Source organism: Cervus canadensis, chromosome 15 (genome assembly GCF_019320065.1).
Source record: "Cervus canadensis isolate Bull #8, Minnesota chromosome 15, ASM1932006v1, whole genome shotgun sequence".
Classification (NCBI taxonomy): domain Eukaryota; kingdom Metazoa; phylum Chordata; class Mammalia; order Artiodactyla; family Cervidae; genus Cervus; species Cervus canadensis.
The window spans coordinates 42,488,878-42,508,880 of record NC_057400.1 but is presented as its reverse complement, the minus strand read 5'-3'; the positions used below and the strand labels follow the sequence as shown (position 1 = coordinate 42,508,880).

Sequence of the window (20,003 nt, the reverse complement as noted above, 5' to 3'; positions counted from 1 at the left end):
GTGGCAGTGCTGGCAGCTGCAGCTGGGAGTTTGGTCCTCCCCTGCCCGAGGAGGGAGGTGTTAGAAAAAGCACCTCACTCCTCATTGTCTTCTTGTCAGTGGTAATGATTCTGGGGATTCCTGGGCAGAAAGAGTCTGACTGAGCAAAGTGAGCCTGAGCATATCTATTCCTTTGTGGCTTCTTTACTCCTTACTCACTCCACTCTTGAAAAAGCCATCAAACTAGTGAGTGTGCTGGTTCATGTGATTTAGCTGGATTTAGATGTGGCTCTGTTGATCTTTTGCAAGTTGACACTCTATCATTGTTAACACCAGTGATGTGACTTTATTAAAATGAACCTCAAGGGAGAGCAGAGGGAAGAGATGACATACGCTGTGGACTTGGTATTTTTCTCTTGCCTGTTTGAAATCTTTGTCTTATCAAAGATCCAAGTATTAGAGTAACACTAGCACCTGGAACTAATAAACCCTCATATCATTGAAGTGCGTGTATGCTCAGTCGTGTTCCACTGTAGCCCTCCAGACTCCTCTGTCCATGGAATTTTCCAGACAGTAATCCTGGAGTGGGTTGCTATTTCCTACTCCAGGGGATCTTCCTGACCTGGGGATCGAACCTGTGTCTCCTGCATTGGCAGGTGGATTTTTTGCCACTGTACCATCTGGGAAGCTCATATCACTGAGGCTTACCACAATATTATATTTCATCCTCAAGCAATAGCGGAAGCCGGTGTTTCTGTGCAATGAATAATTTCCTCCACTTGATGATTGGGTGACCCAGGTTTCCTACACTTGATGACTCCCCTACCCCATAGGATTTAAAGCCCTGAAGACTTGGAAGCATCTGGCTTTATGCCAAGGAAGGGAAAAAAGAGTGAATAAGGAAGGACACACCTGCTTGGGTTTGGCCAAGAAATGCTATTCATGACAGATGGCTATAGTTAGACGCAGATGGAGCTGAGTAACATGCTGTTGGCCGGACAGACACATTCTAGCAACAACTCTCCTCTCTGGAGGGTAGAACAACAAATTTTGGCAACAGCAGCTGTTTCTCCCAAAATCCTTTCCCTCATGAACTTTCTGTCTTGCCACTTTCGTTGTCTCTTTTTCTTAAGCTACAAACATGTCCATTCAACTATTTTGAGTGTTTACTATGTATATTCAGATAAAGTGCTAAGCCCCAGGAATATTCCCTTGCCTTTATTCTCCATCCCACATTTTAGTTATTTCTAGTGGATCCTCTCTGTCTTTACACCTTCCTGGCTAATGAGTCCACTTTTCAGAACTTCAGCCTCTGTCTCTATGGGATGAAGTGTCAGACTCCAAGCTCCTCTGGAGCCCAGTCCTAGACCATCTACCAGGCACCTGCTTGAACTGGTATCTGGCACATTTATCTCAAACTGTCCTATCTAAACCCTGTATCTCTCTCTCCCATCTTTAAGGCTAGTCTTCATTCTTCTGTGATTTTTGAACTGGTATGCCTAGTGCTTCTTTTCCAGATCTCCATTTTTTTTTAAAATTATGTCCATTTAAAAACAAAGATAAAATAAATGGAGAGAAGAGTGCATATGTACAGTTTCCATGAGAAAAAAAAAAAAAGAGAGAGAAGAGGCTGATAAGGAAGCAAACATTAGGCCAGAAAGCATCTAATATCAGCAGCAAGGTGATACCCCAAGCTCCTCAGATCAGCTGCAACAAGGGAGGGGCCGATTCAAAATTAATTGAATATGGAGCCAGAACCAACAGCCACTGCCCAGCTGCCCGTTGGTGTGGAAGTTAAAAGGAGTTTATGGTTCTGGAAGAACCTGTCATTTTTTAATATGCATATATTGAAGTAACATCAGAGTATTATAAGTGTTTAAGATACTGTCTAACCTATTTCCTTCATATTTTGAGAGTCACACACATTTTGAGAAGCAGATATTTTTCATATTAACATACACGGAACATACAATAACAAAGCACTAAACCTGACATTTAATTAGATGACTCTTATTTTCACAAATTCATACAATCTTCAGAATCCAATTCACACACACAGATACACATGTGTGTGCACACATAAACACACATGTGATTAAATGTCTAAGCTTTAGAAAATTATTTGAATACAGAATGCTGCAGTGATCCTACTACCTAATTTTAGAATTTTATTTATTTTAAAATATTTCCTATGCTACAGATTTGATTTATTGTGTAACTGATTTTCATCTTTTTATTTAAATATCTTGATAATCATCCGTGGAACTACTCATTTCAGTGAAAATACTCAGGTTTTGCTTTATTTCTCAAATCAAACGCTTAAAAGTCATGGGAGTTTCTTTTCTGATGCTATATAATCTATCTGATTCATTTTGTTACTGACTATTCTAGATAGATAAAAATATAGCTAGCCTATTAGTTAACTGCGAGTCCCGAGTAAGGGATAAATAACAGATGAGCAGTCTCTACCAACACCTCAGCATGGTGTTTAACAGCTGCCAAAAGTACTGTATAATCTTTTGGAAGGCTTAATCATTCCCTATTGCACTTTTCAAAAAGGAAGAGTGGTTATTAATCCTGGTGTTTGCACAAAAGTTTCACAGTAGATCTTCATTGAATAAATAGTGCTATTTCCTATAAAGATTTTGGTTTTATATAACACTTTAACCATTCGAGGTTAAACAAATACTAATGTGCTAGCAAAGGGGAAAAACTGTACTTAGTAAAGAAAACCATATTTTAGGCTGTATTATACTGTGCAATTAATTGGTGGTTTGAGGAAAGAAAATGTGTCTTTTTGGAGACCATGGAGTTCCCCTTTTTTATACAGTGAGGCTTCTTCCTTCCTTTGCTTTCTCTCTTAAAAGAAAATCCTTATAATAGTTCAATTAATCATGTTTTATCTTTTTAAAATGTGCCATTTCTCAAATGTGTGGGAGAAGTTGACTCTTAAAGAAATGTAATAGACTGTGTAGCAGGCTTTTTCTCTTCAACCATTGACCGCTTAGAATCCTACTTACCTTTTTTTAGAACAACTACTTACCCATCTAATATTTTATTTCCAACAGAATGACTCCCAGGCACTGTCATAATTAATTTTATTTTCTTGGGAACTTACAATTCACACATTTATCCAATTCCAAAAAGTGTGAGGTGGCATTATCAAAGATACATGCACTTAGATCATTAGGACAATTAAAATAATATAAAGGGAATTAGCAATAATGATGGTAGTTTAGTCACTAAGTGTTGTCTGTCTCTTGCAACCCCATGGACTGTAGCCTGTCCGGTTCCTCTGTCCATGGAATTTTCCAGGCAAGAACACTGGAGTGGGTTGCCATTTCCTTTTCAAGAGGCTCTTCTTTACCGCTGAGCTACCAGGGAAGCCTTTGAAATAATAGAACTGAAATTCTAAACTCATACAGGTTTTCTCAAGAAAAAAAAGTAACTGTAAGTTATTAAATAACTCGTTATCATTTTTTACAGAAAAAGATATGAAAACTTTTGATATCTCAAGAGAAATCAATTTTTTACTAGAAATGAATTATAAATATATATAATGCAAATATTTACAAAAGTGACATTAAGCAACATAAACATTTCATTTCAAGAGGAAAGAATGCAGAAACATGCTTCTTATATCAACCCAGAAAAAAGTTTGAATATGAAATACTGATAAAGTAAAAGTATTTTAATAAGAGGCCTAACCTGATGAGTCTTGAAAAGTGGCTGTATTTTAATCTAAGTTGGTGAGCAGTGTAGCTAAGTATACTCAGAGAAATGGGCATCTGCAGACTTAGCATGTCCAGCTATCTTCTTAAAACATAATTTGTCCCAGCCAGCAATTTGACAAAATTTAAGGAGAAACAGTTCACAGCTGGGCGTCACTGGGATTATGTGTAGGATCCATGGACTGAATAGAAATAAACATAGTATAAATTAGATATGTGGAGAGCAAAGTAAACATTCTGTTGTAGAAAAAGGAATTCCAAATTGCCTAACAAGGAACCAACTCAATTCTGATAGGAATGAGACCCTGTGATATGTGTAGGGCCATCCTCAATATGAGTTTGAGCAGGCTCCAGGAGTTGGTGATGGACAGGGAGGCCTGGCATTCTGCAGTCCAAGGGGTCGCAAAGAGTCAGACACGAGTAAGCAGCTGAACTGATACTGATCCTCAATATCTTGGCCCTTTCTGAGTGAGATTTTATATTTTTATTATTATGATTATTATTACTGTAAACAGTTTAAGCATATTGTAAAAATAGAATAGTTTATACCTTTGCCCAATTTCAATAAAAGTCAATGTACATCTATTGTTGTTGCATATAACCAGACTTTTCCATTCACCTTTCCCTTCCCTCTTTCTGGATTTATTGGAACCCACCTCATATAGTGTTTCATCCACAAATACGTTATTATGTATCCCTAAAAGTTTCAAACTATTATTTAAAACATAGCACAATATCATTAACACATCTAAAAACAATACTTGTCAACAATTTCTGTGACAGCTTATCTCCAAGATGGCTCCAGTTTATCCCTTCTTTCCACACTCCTGCCATTCCCCTATCAAAAGGTAAAGCCTAACTTACCACTTTTTTAGAATCTAGGCTGGGCCATGATTGCTTTGGCCAATAGTATATGACAGGAGTAATGCTCTACTACTTCTAGTCCTTGACTTTAACAAGACTAGATAGTTCCACTTCTCTCTTGGGAGTACTAAACACCCATATAAGACATCTTGAAAGTGGAAAAAAAAAAAGTGAAAATGTTAGTCACTCAGTCGTGTCTGACTCTCGATGACCCCATGGACAGTAGCCCGCCAGACTTTTCTACATATGGGATTTCCCAGGCAAGAATACTGAAGTGGGTTGCCATTTCCTACTCCAGGTTATCTTCCTAGATCAGGAATTGAACCCAAGTCTCCCACGAGTCTCCTACATCACAGGCAGACTCTTTACCACTGAGCCACCAGGGAAGCCCCTTGTACATATTTACCTAACATTATAAATAAGAATAAAATAATAATCATTGGAGTTCTGTACTAAGTATTTCTTTTTGAAAGGAGTCTGTGTTTTTTTCAAATGTGAGTAACCCTAACTTAAAGAAGAAAGCCTGAGGTTCCAATCATGTCACATTAGGTCTTCTGCTGCCATCCTTCACCAATATCCCCTTGCATTTTATCTGTCAGCAAGATAAGGCAGCTTAAAGTTCCTCAACACACAACATAGCATTTTACGAATCCCTTCCTTTGCTCATTCTGTTTCCTCTGCCTGTAAGTGCCTTCCCATTCCAACTTCATCATCCCCAACCACTTCCTACTTGAAGGCTCAGTTCAAGTGCTTTCTTTTCCTGAAATTCCTCTATGAAGGCTGCTCCCCTACCCCATCAGTGCTACCATCAATCTCAGCAGCTGGGTGGACCTCACAGGGCTCCCATTTTCTTGTTCATGTATTTCTCCCAATAAACGATTGATTCTGTGATGTCAGGAACAATGTCTTCCTAATTTTTCAGACTCCCCTCTTAGCACAGTAGTCATCCAACTGTTATATGAAAGTCTGCATACTTGGGATGCAAAGAGTTCTACCCAGTTTTTACATCTCAAGGGCAACTCTAAGATGCTGGATGTACTCCAATGTACACTTCTGCTAAAACAAATATTCAAATTGTCCAGTGTGGAAAATTGGTATCAAGAGCGTGAGACTTAATCAGGAAGCAAGCTCAGGATATACCCATAAATTTAAAAATAACTTTCTTTTTCCTTTGGATGATTATCTACCCTTTTTTTTAATGAGAGAAATTCGTGACTTCAGGGATGTGGGAAGATCTCAGAAATTTTAGTTAGGGTTTGCCAGAGTACACTGAGTGCACAGAGGAATCTAATGGGAAAAGGAACTGAGAAGATAGAAAAGGTCTATATTTTAGATGACTTTGAGAGTCAAAATAAGGTTTTGAATTTTACTTTCTAAATACTGAGTAGTTCATGGTTTTTGAGAAAGGAACATTACATAATGATACCTTACAAGATGATCCATTCCTTCCGGACCAAAATATCATACACTGGTTTTTATACAAAGCATAACAGGATAGAGTTGTCTGCACTTATCAAATGACAGGTTATGTAAACATTATTCTTATTTTGATGTTGAGAGTTACATGTAGATATTGATAAAAATCTTGATTTCTGAAGATATTTATTATTTCATAAACAGTGAAATCACATTTTTCAGAGTTGTCTTCTACTAATAATTAATTCTTATCATTTCTCATAATAAAAATTCCTTTTCCACCATATAATTGTAGTTCAGATTTACTCTGGGCTTTACTCCCATTTCTTTATTATTTTTTTCTAAAGCTAATTGAATCAGTTTAGCTGTTAATCTAAAAACAGTTTTGTCCATTTTAACTGAACTATGGTTATATTTAAAAGTCTTGTTGTATCTCAGTTGGGGTTATTTAACTTCTCAAATTCTTTAAATGGCTCATTATGTGTGAAATGGCTCATTATGTGTGAAAAAAAGATATAGTATATGACAATTTCATATGGTATATGAAAATGAGATTTAAAATTGAAATTATTATTATAATCAAGTTAAAATCTACATGGAAATTTTCTACTGAGTAGAGTCACTTGAATTAGTGTAGGTCTCATTTTTTCATATAAACTGAGACTCTAAAGGTGAACGATTTTAGTCCTTGCAATGCTTTATTAAATAAAATAAATCTTAGAGTTTAAGTAGACTTGGTGGCTGAGAATCTTGCAACCTTTCCAGATCAATATTCTGAATGTCTCCTTGCACCATTCTTTCTACACAGTTCCCTAAATGTGATGAAGGAGTTCAAGTGAAAGTATAATTGTCTCAGAATATTAAATACTTTTTCAGCCTTTTAGGGAAAAGACTCATTTTGTTTATTTTAATCTCATGTCACTTTTTCTAATATTAAAAAAGATTTTCAGGTGAGAAAATTTTAATTGAAGATTTGAATGAATTAGGTTTAATTTATCAAGCCTTAATTATAAATTAAATAAGACCATGGATCCAAGTAGGCTGTTTCTAATCATTGCAATCAATCCTTTCTTAAGTCTGAAAACTGAAATGCCCATGTATTCAATTGATTTTATGATTTCCTAAAAAATAGCAGTGTGTTTTATTTCCAAAGGAACCACTAACCATTCCTTAGTAACTCAGGGACAATATTCATTATTTTTTTTTTTTAGTGAAAATTATATTTATCAAGGAATACCAATGAAGTTTTCTGGGGTCAAATATACTAAATTGTGGGGTTCTTTTAAATGCACATACTTCATAATTACATGAATTTTTTCTAAAATACTTTGCTGTATAATTAAGTTGATATTTTTATAGGTTTGTAGATTAAATAATCACATTTTTATGTAGTGTATGGTTCTCTTTTCTTTATTCAGGTTCTCTCTTTAGGAGCAGATGTTCTACCAGAATATAAACTGCAGACACCACGCATCAACAAGTTTACAATATTGCACTACAGTCCTTTCAAGGCCGTCTGGGATTGGCTTATTCTTCTGTTGGTCATATACACTGCTATATTCACTCCCTATTCTGCAGCCTTTCTCCTCAATGACAGAGAAGAACAGAAAAGACGAGAATGTGGCTATTCCTGTAGCCCTTTGAATGTGGTAGACTTGATTGTGGATATTATGTTTATCATAGATATTCTAATCAACTTCAGAACAACATATGTAAATCAGAATGAAGAAGTGGTAAGTGATCCAGCCAAAATAGCAATACACTACTTCAAAGGCTGGTTCCTGATTGACATGGTTGCAGCAATTCCTTTTGACTTGCTGATTTTTGGATCGGGTTCTGATGAGGTAAGAGCTGCTTAAGAATCTTATTTTCTAAAAGGTTGAAAATATAAAGTGAAGCTATTTTAACTACAAAATAAGTTGTTGCTTTACACATTTCTCTATCTCACAGATAAAATTCATTTCCAACTGGAAATGCTATAAAATGAAATGAAACCTTTTTGCCATTGCAAATGATTAGCAATTTTTTTCTGTTTTTGCTAAAAATCAGTAAAGACTATCCTTTAAAAAACAAATTAAACTTTGAGACAAGTGTTTCATTCTGTGCTTAGTCACTTATTCATGCTCATTCAGGTCTCATCCTTTGAGACCCCATGGACTATAGCCCACCATACTACTCTGTCCATGCGGATTCTCCAGGCAAGAATACTGAAATGGGTTGCCATTCCCTCCTCCAGGGTATCTCCCCAACCCAGGGATTGAACCCAGGTCTCCCGAATTGCAGGCAGGTTATTTACCATCTGAGCCACCAGGGAAGACCATAGCATATTCCTGGGATATATAATTTCTACATATTACTTTTATAGATATAAAACTATCTAAGATGAAGATACTTCTTTCTTTCTTAGCTCATAATTGTAGTTTGTGAGAGGAGGGACTTGTTTTATGTTCAAATTATGTGTAAGAGGAATCTTCTGAGATGTTTTATCCAAAACTCTTTCTCTTAAATAATATCTAGGTTTGAAAATACTTCTTGTATCCCCAGTATCTTATAAAGTTCAAAATTTTAAGGAAATTTGACAAGTGGATGTGCATTTTCTGGATAGAAAGGACATAATTTTAATCAGGTTCTTCTCAAATGGTTCTTTGAACCAAAACAAATCATGTTCTCCTAAAATCTCCTCTGTTTTATTGCCACTGTGTGTGTTGTGCTGTGCTTAGATGCTGAGTGAGTAAGTGAGTGAAAGTCGATCAGTTGTGTCCGACTCTCTGTGATTCTGTGGACTATACAATCCATATTCTCCAGGTCAGGATACTGGAATGGGTTGCCATTTCCTTCTCAAGGGGATCTTCCCAACCCAGGGATTGAACCCAGGTCTCCCACATTACAGGCTGATTCTTTACTGTGTTTAGTTGCTAAGTTTTTGTAAATAAATTTCCTGGATTCTTTAATAGAAAGTTTTACAGAAGGTGTGAAAGTAAGACTAAGGTATTAGATTGAGAAAAATAAGCTTGGTGTTTTGAATTTTTAAGATTCAGGTTTGGGAATGCCCTGGTAATCCAGTGGTTAGGACTTCATGCTTTCACTGCAGCCTGATGTCTAACCTCTGTGGTCCTGTGATCAATCCTTGGTCATGGTCAACTTAAAAAATATTCACAACCTAGAAGTTGAGAGTTATGTTTTATGCAGTGGGAATTTTTAGGACTTCACATCATACCAAAGAGTAACCTTGAGAGAACTGCTCTGAGGAGGTGAGTGGAGGAGCCAGGTTATATAGTTTTGCAGAAAAGGGCAGGTAGTCTGAACAGCAGAAGATTATTGTTAATTAAAGAAAACGAGATATTCCAAGTTAAGGAGTTGTTGCTGTCACTCAGTCACGTCCAGCTCTTTGCATCCTCATGAACTGCAGCACTCCAGGCTTCCTTGTTGTTCACTATTTCCTGGAGTTTACTCAGATTCATGTCTGTTGAGTCAGTGATGCTATCCAACCATCACATCCTCTTCCTGTCCTGTTGCCCTCTTCTCTTCCTGTCCTCAATCTTTCCCAGGATCAGGGTCTTTTCAAATGAGTCGACTCCTCGCATCAAGTGGCCAAAGTATTGGAGTGTCAGTTAAGGAATTTAGTACTTTTCTATGTATGGGAAGATGTAAGAGTCTGGGCTCACTGAAATCATTCCTTTCATGTGCATCAAAGCTGTCTGGGGCCAGTATCTTGTGTGTTTCACATCCTGAGTCCCTCAGGGCTACCCATAGGGATGGGCTGCAGCCTCGTGGCTACTGATTACTGTGGCATTCTTGTTTATTGATATGGGAGGAAATATTCCAATTCTTAGAGACTAAGATTCTACAAACCACATGACATGGCCAAAAAGAAAAGAAACAAAAGAAACTAAAATTCAGGGTCCTTTCCCACTTAAGAGGTTTTTCCCAGTTGCTCAGCAGGTATAGAATCTGCCTGCAATGCAGAAACATAGGAGATGAGGGTTTCACTCCTGAAATCCCATGGACAGAGGAGCTTGGTGGGTTACAATTCAAGGGGTCACCAAGAGTCAAATATGACTCAGCAACTGAGCATGTTCCGAATCCATCAGGGCCTCACTATCTTTTTTTTTTTTTCCAAGAGGAGATCAGATATCATAAACACCCTTTGTAGATGGTTTGCTCCTGACCAATTAAGGCTTGAGGGCAAGTGAATCCTCCTTAGCTAGGGGGACAATAGGTTTAGAGGTAAATTGTCTCCCATAGAACATGCCCATCAAACTGGATGAATAAAGAACAGGTTAGTTAAACAATATATTCTTCCTCGATTCTACAAAACTTAGACAAAGTCTCAAACTTGACTCTCCTCATCTATAAGGATGATAATATTACTTCCCTTCTTAAAATTGGTTTTTTTTTTTTTGAGACTCTAATGAAATAATATATGTAAAACTCAGCAAAATACTCAAAATCAGCTGCTGTTAAATTTGTTGAAATTTTAATGTTAGATACTCCTAACTTTGGTTTTTAATTAAAGGGCAAGAAAGCAAAATACTTCTTTATCAGTATTTATCTTTATGAACCTCTTATTATGGGTAAATCCATGTAATTACACCAAATAAGATCCTATTGATAAAGAGTAAAACCTCACTCTTTCAAATTTTAAAATATGTACACCAACAGTAAATAAATTTTAGCTTAGTGAAATGAAAGAATGGGTAACAAATAAATAGATAAACAAGATTGTTATGGGAAGTTAATTTACTAATGATATTTCATCAGTAGCAATCAAACAAGTGAATATTAGAATATGCTGATTATTCTAGGAAAATTTCTAGATTGCAACACAATCAGTTCAGCTTCAGTTACTATATTACTTGAAAATAAAGATTTCCTAAAATAAGTAATTCAGGTTATCACTGTTTCAAACAGAACTTCAGGTGAGCTGAAACAAGAGTAAATTTATGTGGTTCACATTAGTATAGGATGAAATAATCTTGGGGAAAAAAATGGTGTCTGGATAACCTTTCTCATATAGTATCAGACAGAAAGTGAAGTTTGCATCAAGAAAAGCAATGTCAGTTCCTTACTCTGTTACATATGATTTCCTGGGTTCCCCCATGTCTCCAAACCTGCTCCTCACTCTTAAAATGTGTTATGATACGGGTACGATCCTGGCTTTGGAGTCAGACAGACCTGAGTTTGATTCACCTCTGTGCCACTTCAGTTCAGTTCAGTCACTCAGTCCTGTCCGACTCTGCGACCCTGTGAACCGCAGCACGCCAGGCCACCCTGTCTATCACCAACTCCCGGAGTCCACCCAAATCCATGTCCATCAAGTTGGTGATACCATCCAACTGTCTCATCCTCTGTCATCCCCTTCTCCTCCTGCCCTCAATCTTTCCCAGCATCAGGGTCTTTTCCAATGAGTCAACTCTTCGCATGAGGTTGACAAAGCATTGGAGTTTCAGCTTCAACATCAATACCTTCCAATGAACACCCAGGACTTATCTCCTTTAGGATGGACTGGTTGGATCTCCTTGCAGTCCAAGGGACTCTCAAGAGTCTTATCCAACACCATAGTTCAAAAGCATCAATTCTTCGCTGCTCAGCTTTCTTTATAGTCCAACTCTCGCATCCATACATGACCACTGGAAAAACCATAGCCTTGACTAGATGGACCTTTGTTGGCAAAGTACTGTCTTTGCTTTTTAATATGCTATCTAATTTGATCATAACTTTCCTTCCAAGGAGTAAGCGTCTTTTAATTTTATGGCTGCAATCACCATCTGCAGTGATTTTGGAGCCCCCAAAAATAAAGTCAGCCACTGTTTCCACTGTTTCCCCATCTATTTGCCATGAAGTGATGGGACCAGATGCCATGATCTTAGTTTTCTGAATGTTGAGCTTTAAGCTCAACTTTTTCACTCTCCTCTTTAACTTTCATCAGGAGGTTCTTTAGTTCTTCACTTTCTGCCATAATGGTGGTGTCATCTGCATATCTGAGGTTATTGATATTTCTCCCGGCAATCTTGATTCCAGCTTGTGCTTTATCCAGCCCAGCATTTCTCATGATGTGCTCTATATATAAGTTAAATAAGCAGGGTGACAATATACAGCCTTGATGTAATCATTTTCCTATTTGGAACCAGTCTGTTGTTCCATGCCCAGTTCTAACTGTTGCTTCTTGACCTGCATATAGGTTTCTCAAGAGGCAGGTAAGGTCTGGTATGCCCATCTCTTTCAGAATTTTCCACAGTTCATTGTGATCCACACAGTCAAAGGCTTTGGCATAGTCAATAAAACAGAAATAGATGTTTTTCTGGAACTCTCTTGCTTTTTTGATGATCCAGCGGATGTTGGCAATTTGATCTCTGGTTCCTCTCCCTTTTCTAAAACCAGCTTGAACCAGCTTACTTGCTATACTTAAGCAAGATATTTAACTCATTTAAGACTTCATTTTTCTTCTGTTATATGATGAGAGGTAGATTCTTGTGATATCTAAACATAAAGCAGTGTATGTGAAAAGACTAGACCAGTACCAGGTACATAGTAATCACTTGCCAAAGGTTACTTTTTTATCCTTCCCATCCCTTTGCATTAAATCCCTGTTATTTTAATAAGTATTCCTTTTAAAACTTAAATGTTACCACATTAATCCATAAATACCTTAATTATCCACTTATTCGACAAAAATTTATTAAGTGTCTACTATCGTATAGTTGTTATTAGAATAGCTAGTTGCAGTTAGGATTCCTGGAAAAATAGGAGACAGAAAGGAAATTTTTTGAGGACAGTTTTCCAACAGGCTACAGTCCATAAGATTGCAAAGAGTCCAGCACAACTGTGCTCACACACAAGCAACTCAAGTTGTCTTGCAAAGCACAGGTGCTCGGGGTGTGTGGTAGGGAGAAGTATGTGGGCATCAAAACTAGCAAGTGGGAGGGGCGGTCTGAAAGGAGCGTAAAGAATCAACTATGAAGGATAACAAGACCAGTGATGGATTGGGCTGCATGATACATTTCTCAAGAGTGACAATGAAGATACTCCTTTCTATGCAAACTATATTTTTTAACTATAATCAGGCCTTTCAAGACGTAGTGATATTTCAGAATGAAATTTTCCCCCAAAGGGTATAATATATCATGTTGTTGTGTTCAGTCATGTCTAACTCTGAGATCCCATGAACTGTAGCCCACCAGGCTCCTCTGTCCATGGGTCCCAGGTAAGAATACTGGAGTGGGTTGCCATTCCCTTCTCTAGACGATCTTCTTGACCCAGGGAACAAACCCACATTGCCTGCATTATTGGCACCAGGGAAAAAAGAAATACTTTCAAAGTAAAAGATCTTACATTCACATGAGCTAATTTGGGAATTTTCATCATATGAATATGAAGGAAAAAACTTCTTTGGATTTTGGTCCCCAAATCGAATGACAAGAACTAAAATCACTAAGCTTGAGGTCATTCTGATGAGGGGTAATCTAGTTCAGTGTTTTTCAAACTGAGGGTTCATGGAGGTGCTTGAGAGTCTGAGAGGCCCTCAAGGATTGACAGCAAGACAGGCTGATAAGACTCAGAACCATCCACCTCCACTATACAAAGAGTAGCCCAATTTTGTCTGCCTTTGCTTTACCAATTACAGTTTCAAGTAAATTTTAATAAGAATTGACTTAGTTAATTTTTTGATTTCCAGGAGAGGGTACGGTAACTCCCTTCTCAAGTAGATTCATTCATTCTATTAGCATTTACTGGGAACCACGCTTTCTGTTGTAGTTGTTTAGTCAATAAGTCGTGTGTAACTCTACGACCCCATGGACTGTAGCCCACACAGCTCCTCTGTCCATGGGATTTCCCAGGCAAGAATACTGGAGTGGGTTACCATTTCTGAGTTTATAGGAAAGAGTGAGAAAAGACCCCTAGAGTATTATCTGATGGCAGCTTTAATGTTACTATGTACAGAAGGACATGTGAGCATGAAGGGGAGGTTTTTGATTACCGCTGGGAGTTTTCCAGGTTAAAAGGGTCAGGCTAGTTAGAAGGGAAGCCCATTAGAGGCATGAAGGTACAAGGTGTTGGTTCCCAGCTCCATCAGAACCAACATAACAGATATTTTTAATGACCCTTTCTGCTGTTGCTAAATAAAAGTCATGGATAATATAGCCTTCTTACACACGTAATTTCACAAATATATAATACTATCTTTAATATAAAGGAAAAACAAAAGAAATGTTCGTTATAAAATACCTAGTTGACTATGTAAATGCTTCAGGCATGTCTGCATAAAAAGATAGAGTGAAGTTATCAGATGCTTGTTGTTGTTCAGTTGCCAAGTCATGTCCAACTCTTCATGACCCCATGGACTGCAGCATGCCAGGCTTCCCTGTCCCTCTCTGCCTCCCAGAGTTTGCCCAAGTTCATGTCCATTGAATCCGTGATGCCTTCCACCCATCTCATTCTCTGTCACCCTCTTCACCTTCTGCCTTCAATCTTTCCCAGCATCAGTGTCTTTTCCAATGAGTCAGCTGTTTGCATCAGGTGCCCAAAGTATTGGAGCTTCAGCAACAGTCCTTCCAAAGAATATTCAGGGTTGATTTCCTTTAAGATTGGTTGGTTTGATCTCCTTGCTTTCCAAAGGACACTCGAGAGTCTTCTCCAGCACCACAGTTCGAAAGTATCAGTTCTTTGGTGTTCTGCCTTCTTTATTGTCCAGCTCTCACATGTCTGTACATGACTACGAAAAAGACCATAGCCTTGACAATATGAACCTTTGTAAGCAAAATGATGTCTTTGCTTTTTTAACACATGTCTAGATTTGTCATAGCTTTCCTACCAAGGAGTAGTGGTCTTCTAATTTCATGTGTGTACCTAGTGATAATGAGGAAGCCCATAATTAAACAATAAATACAATATTAAGCAGGATAAGGTTAGTTTTCTTTAAATTTGCATTTTAATAAAGGATTTCATAGCTGTGTATGTATATTGCATACACATATATACATGCATTTATATAGATAATAGAAAAGTTTATATGCATATATTAATATTTATATACCTAAGAACACTGATAACTACAAATGTTGACTGATATAGCTGTGCTGTATGCCATATATGTAGAATACAAATAACACAAGATCTATTGTCACTGAAAATGAACAGTGGTAGTAACAGGGCTTACCAGTGTCATTAATATCTTCCTAATGCTAATGCCATCCAGACATCAAGAAAAGATTCTCTATTTCTTAATTTTTGCATTATCAAACATCATGCCATCCATAGCAAATTACCTCAATATCATTGATGCAAAGGAACATTATCACTCAGTTCAGTTCAAACACAGTCATGTATGACTCTTTGCAATCCCATGGACAGCAGCACGCCAGGCTTCCCTGTCCATCACCAATTCCTGGAGCTTGCTCAAACACATGTCCATCCAGTTGGTGATGCCATCCAACCATCTCATCCTCTGTCGTCCCCTTCTCCTCTTTCCTTCAATCTTTCCCAGCATCAGGGTCTTTTCAAATGAGTCAGTTCTTCAAATCAGGTGGCCAAAGTATTGGAGTTTCAGCTTCAACATCAGTCCTTCCAATGAATATTTAGGACTGATTTCCTTTAGGATGGACTGATTGGATCTCCCTGCAGTCCAAGGGACTCTCAAGAGTCTTCTCCAACACCACAGTTGAGAAACATCAATTCTTCCACACTCAGCTTTCTTTATAGTCCAACTCTCATATCCATACATGACTACTGGAAAAAGCAACTCTTTGACTAGATGGACCTTTGTTGGAAAGTAATGTCTCTGCTTTTTATTTTTTTTCCATTTATTTTTATTAGTTGGAGACTAATTACTTTACAATACTGTAATGGTTTTTGTCATACATTGACATGAATCAGCCATTGTCTCTGCTTTTTAATATGCTGTCTAGGTTGGTCATAGCTTTTCTTCCAAGGAGCAAGTAGCTTTTAATTTCATGGCTGCAGTCACCATCTGCAGTGATTTTGGAGCCCAAGAAAATTTAGTCTCTCACTATTACCATTGTTTTCTCATGTATTTGCCATGAAGTGATGGGACCAGATGCCATGATCTTAGTGTTTTGAGTGTTGAGTTTTAAGCTGGCTTTTTCACTCTCCTCTTTTACTTTCATCAAGAGACTCTTTAGTTTCTCTGTGCTTTCTGCCACAAAGGTTGTGTCATCTGCATATCTGAGGTTATTGATATTTCTCCCTGCTATCTTGATTTCAACCAGTGCTTCATCCAGCCCAGCATTTCATGTGATGTACTCTGTATATAAGTTAAATAAGCAGGGTGACAATATACAGCCTTGATGTACTCCTTTTCCTCTTTGGAACCAGTCCATTGTTCCATGCCCAGTTCTAACTGTTCCTTCTTGATCTGAATACAGATTTCTCAGGTAGCAGGTAAGGTGGTCTGGTATTCCCATCTCTTGAAGAATTTTTTAGTTTGTTGTGACCCACACAGTCAATAAAACCAAAGAATATGTTTTTCTGGAACTCACTTGCATTTTTGTTGATCCAACAGATGTTGGCAATCTGACCTCTTGTTCTCTGCCTTTTCTAAATCCAGCTTGAACATCTGGACATTCTCAGTTCAAATAATGTTGAAGCCTTCCTTGGAGAGCTTTGAGCATTACTTTGCTAGCAAGTGAGATGAGTGCAATTGTGTGTTAGTTTCTACATTCTTTGGTATTGCCTTTCTTTGAAACTGGGATAAAACCGACCTTTTCTAGTCCTGTGGCCACTGCTGAGTTTTCCAAATTTGCTGGCCTATTGAGTGCAGCACTTTCGTAACATCATCTTTTAGGATTTGAAATAGCTCAACTGGAATTAAATCACCTCCACTAGCTTTGTTCATAATGCTGCTTCCTAAGGCCCACTTGACTTCACATTCCAGGATGTCTGGCTCTAGAGGAGTAATTACACCATCGTACTTATCTGGGTCATGAAGATCTTTTTTGAATAGTTCTTCTGTGTATTCTTGCCACCTCTTAGTATCTTCTGCTTCTGTTAGGTCCATACCATTTCTGTCCTTTATTGTACATATCTTTGCATGAAATGATCCCTTGGTATCTCTAATTTTCTTGAAGAGATCTCTAGTTTTTCTCATTCTATTGTTTCCCTGTATTTCTCTGCATTGATCACTTAGGAAGGTTTTCTTATCTCTCTTTACTATTCTTTGGAACTCTGCATTCAGATGGATATATCTTTCCTTTTCTCTTTTGCCTTTAGCTTCTCTTCTTTTTCAGCTATTTGTAAGGCCTCCTCAGACAACCATTTTGCCTTTTTGCATTTCTTTTTCTTAGGGATGGTCTTGATTACTGACTCCTGTACCATGTCACGAACCTCTGCCCATAGTTCTTCAGGCACTCTATCAGATCTAATCCCTTGAATCTATTTGTCACTTCCACTGTATAATCGTAAGGGCTTTGATTTATGTCATACCCAAATGGTCCAGTGCTTTTCCCTACTTTCTTCAATTTAAGTCTGAATTTTGCAATAAGCAGTTTATGATCTGAGCCACAGTCAACTCCCAATTGTTTCTGCTAACTCTATAGAGCTCCATTCTTGGCTGCGAAGAATATAATCAATCTGATTTTGGTATTAACCAGCTGGTGATGTCCATATGTAGAGTCTTCTCTTGTGTTGTTGGAAGAGGGTGTTTGCTATGACCAGTGTGTTCTCTTGGCAAAACTCTGTGAGCCTTTGATCTGCTTCATTTTGTACTCCAAGGCCAAATTTGCCTGTTATTCCAGGTATCTCTTGACTTCCTACTTTTGCATTTCAGTCCTCTATGATGAAAAGGACATCTTTTTTGGGTGTTAATTCTAGAAGGTCTTGTAGGTCTTCATAGAATCATTGAACTTCAGCTTCTTCTGAATTACTTCTTGGGGCATAGACTTGGATTACTGTGATATGAAAGGTTTGCCTTGGAAAGGAACAGAGATCATTCTGTCATTTTTGAGATTGCACCCAGGTACTGCATTCTGGACTCTTTTGTTGACTGTGATGGCTACTCCATTTTTTCTAAGGGATTCTTTCCCACAGTTGTAGATATAATGGTCAACTGAATTAAATTCACCCATTTCAATCCATTATAGATCACTGCTTCCTAAAATGTCGATGTTCACTCGTGTCATCTCCTGTTTGACCATTTGCAATTTACCTTGCTTCATGGACCTAACATTCCATGTTTCTATGCAATATTATTTTTATAGCATTGGACTTTATTTCCATCACCAGTCACATCCTCAACTGAGCGTTGTTTTCGCTTTGGCTCTGTCTCTTCAATTTTCGGGAGTTATTTCAACAACAATACTATTGGTTGTCTCCAAAAAGTCAACTTTTCATTATCTGCTTCAAATGTTCCATAGTTTGCTTCTCTGTGTTAAATGTTACATCAGAGATATTAATAGTTAGACTCTAGAGCTTTCTGTTTAGTTACATGCTTCATTAAACTCTTACTCCCCTGAAAATCTGTAGTAATATTTTGATTAATTAATTGACCTCTCCCCTTTCACACTTCACTGTTATTTTTCATTAATTCTGAATGCAGGCAAGGCCTTTGAACAGGAAGTTTTAATAGAGAGGAGGAGTTTCTGCTCACATTGATATGTTTGCTTCATTAGTGTGATAGATAAATCATGGAATGGTTACAAGGGAAAGCAAAGCAGGCTTCTGTTATAGAAACTTTGATCATTTTGTCAGTATTCTTTCTGAACCTGATCTCTACAGTAGTTGTCATTAATTTGTTTGAAATGAATTTCTAAAACATTAGACATACTCGTGTTCAAACTGAAATAACAATGAACATTTTGCAGGCCTGCATGTTTATGTGTGTCTACACATAAGATAACTATGTCTCTCATTATATAGTTTTTAGGAATTATGGCAGAAGTTTCAACTGATTGTATTTGAGGTTACTGGTCATGTTTCTAAAAGTCTGTGGCCTGACAAATAAGAGACAAAGAATCCACAGTGGAATAATTCTTGAACTAAGGAATATTAAGAGTATTCCATCAATAAGTTTTGCATTAAGTTCTTCACTTATCCATTACTTATATGTGATCCACTGACTAAAAGTTGCTAAAAACAAAATAAGTTTTGGTTAAATGTTTCCGGAACAAGCCAAATTCCAAATGTAAAAATATAACATAATATTCATAATTGTTTATTTACTGCAGCATTTGCCTACTACTATTTAGAATCATTTGATGATCAGTTTTCTGTGTTGCTATAGCTAAAAAGAAAATAAGATCAAAATGCAGCAAAATAGAATGTTAATTTTAAAACAAAATAAAAATTAAAGTATCTCAAGAGTAAAGGATGTTAAATATTGGAGATTGTAAAATCTTCTTTTTAAAAGCCTGTTTGTTGAGAAATTTATGATATTTGGTACAAATAAGGAAAGGCTAAGCTAGGTGCCCCCGCCCCGCCATGGTTTTTTACACACTCCAAATACAACTCTTTGATTGTATTAGTGAATGTGTTTTAGAGATATTAAAATAATATGACTCAAGCTGAACAAAAAAAATAAAAATTAGTTTCAGTATTATTGTGTTTTATTGGGCAATTTATTGAATAATGTTTGCAAGTACTAGAACTTAAAGGGAATAGAAATGAAATCTAAAACAAAATATGAGAGTGGAGTTATGAAATTTATTAGTCATTAAGTGTTCCTTTTTCCCCATTGTGTGTGTTGGTTGCTTAGTCATGTCCAACTCTTTGGGATTTCATGGACTGTAGCCCACCAGGCTCCTCTGTCCATGGAATTCTCCAGGCAAGAGGTACTGGAGTGGGTTGCAGTTCCTTCTCAAGGGATCTTCCCAACCCAGGAATCGTACACAGGTCTCCTTCATTGCAGGCAGATTCTTTACCATCAGAGCCACCCAGAAACCCCTTTTTCCCATTTGAGCCCAAATATTATGCTTCTCAGATTATGCAGGTAAAGAATCTGCCTATAATACAGGAGACACAGATTCAGTCCCTGGGTCAGGAAGATCCCCTGGAGGAGGAAAT

General features: G+C 37.4%; 1 protein-coding gene across 3 annotated transcripts in view; it reads left to right on the top strand.

The window, feature by feature from the left end:
• KCNH7 (potassium voltage-gated channel subfamily H member 7) overlaps positions 1–20,003 on the top strand; it is a 498,724-nt gene that overhangs the window by 416,627 nt on the left and 62,094 nt on the right. For all 3 annotated transcript variants that reach the window (XM_043488327.1, XM_043488328.1, XM_043488329.1), the window contains one exon: positions 7,409–7,834. In XM_043488327.1, the coding sequence (XP_043344262.1) occupies positions 7,409–7,834 (426 nt within the window). The remainder of the gene's footprint in view (positions 1–7,408; positions 7,835–20,003) is intronic.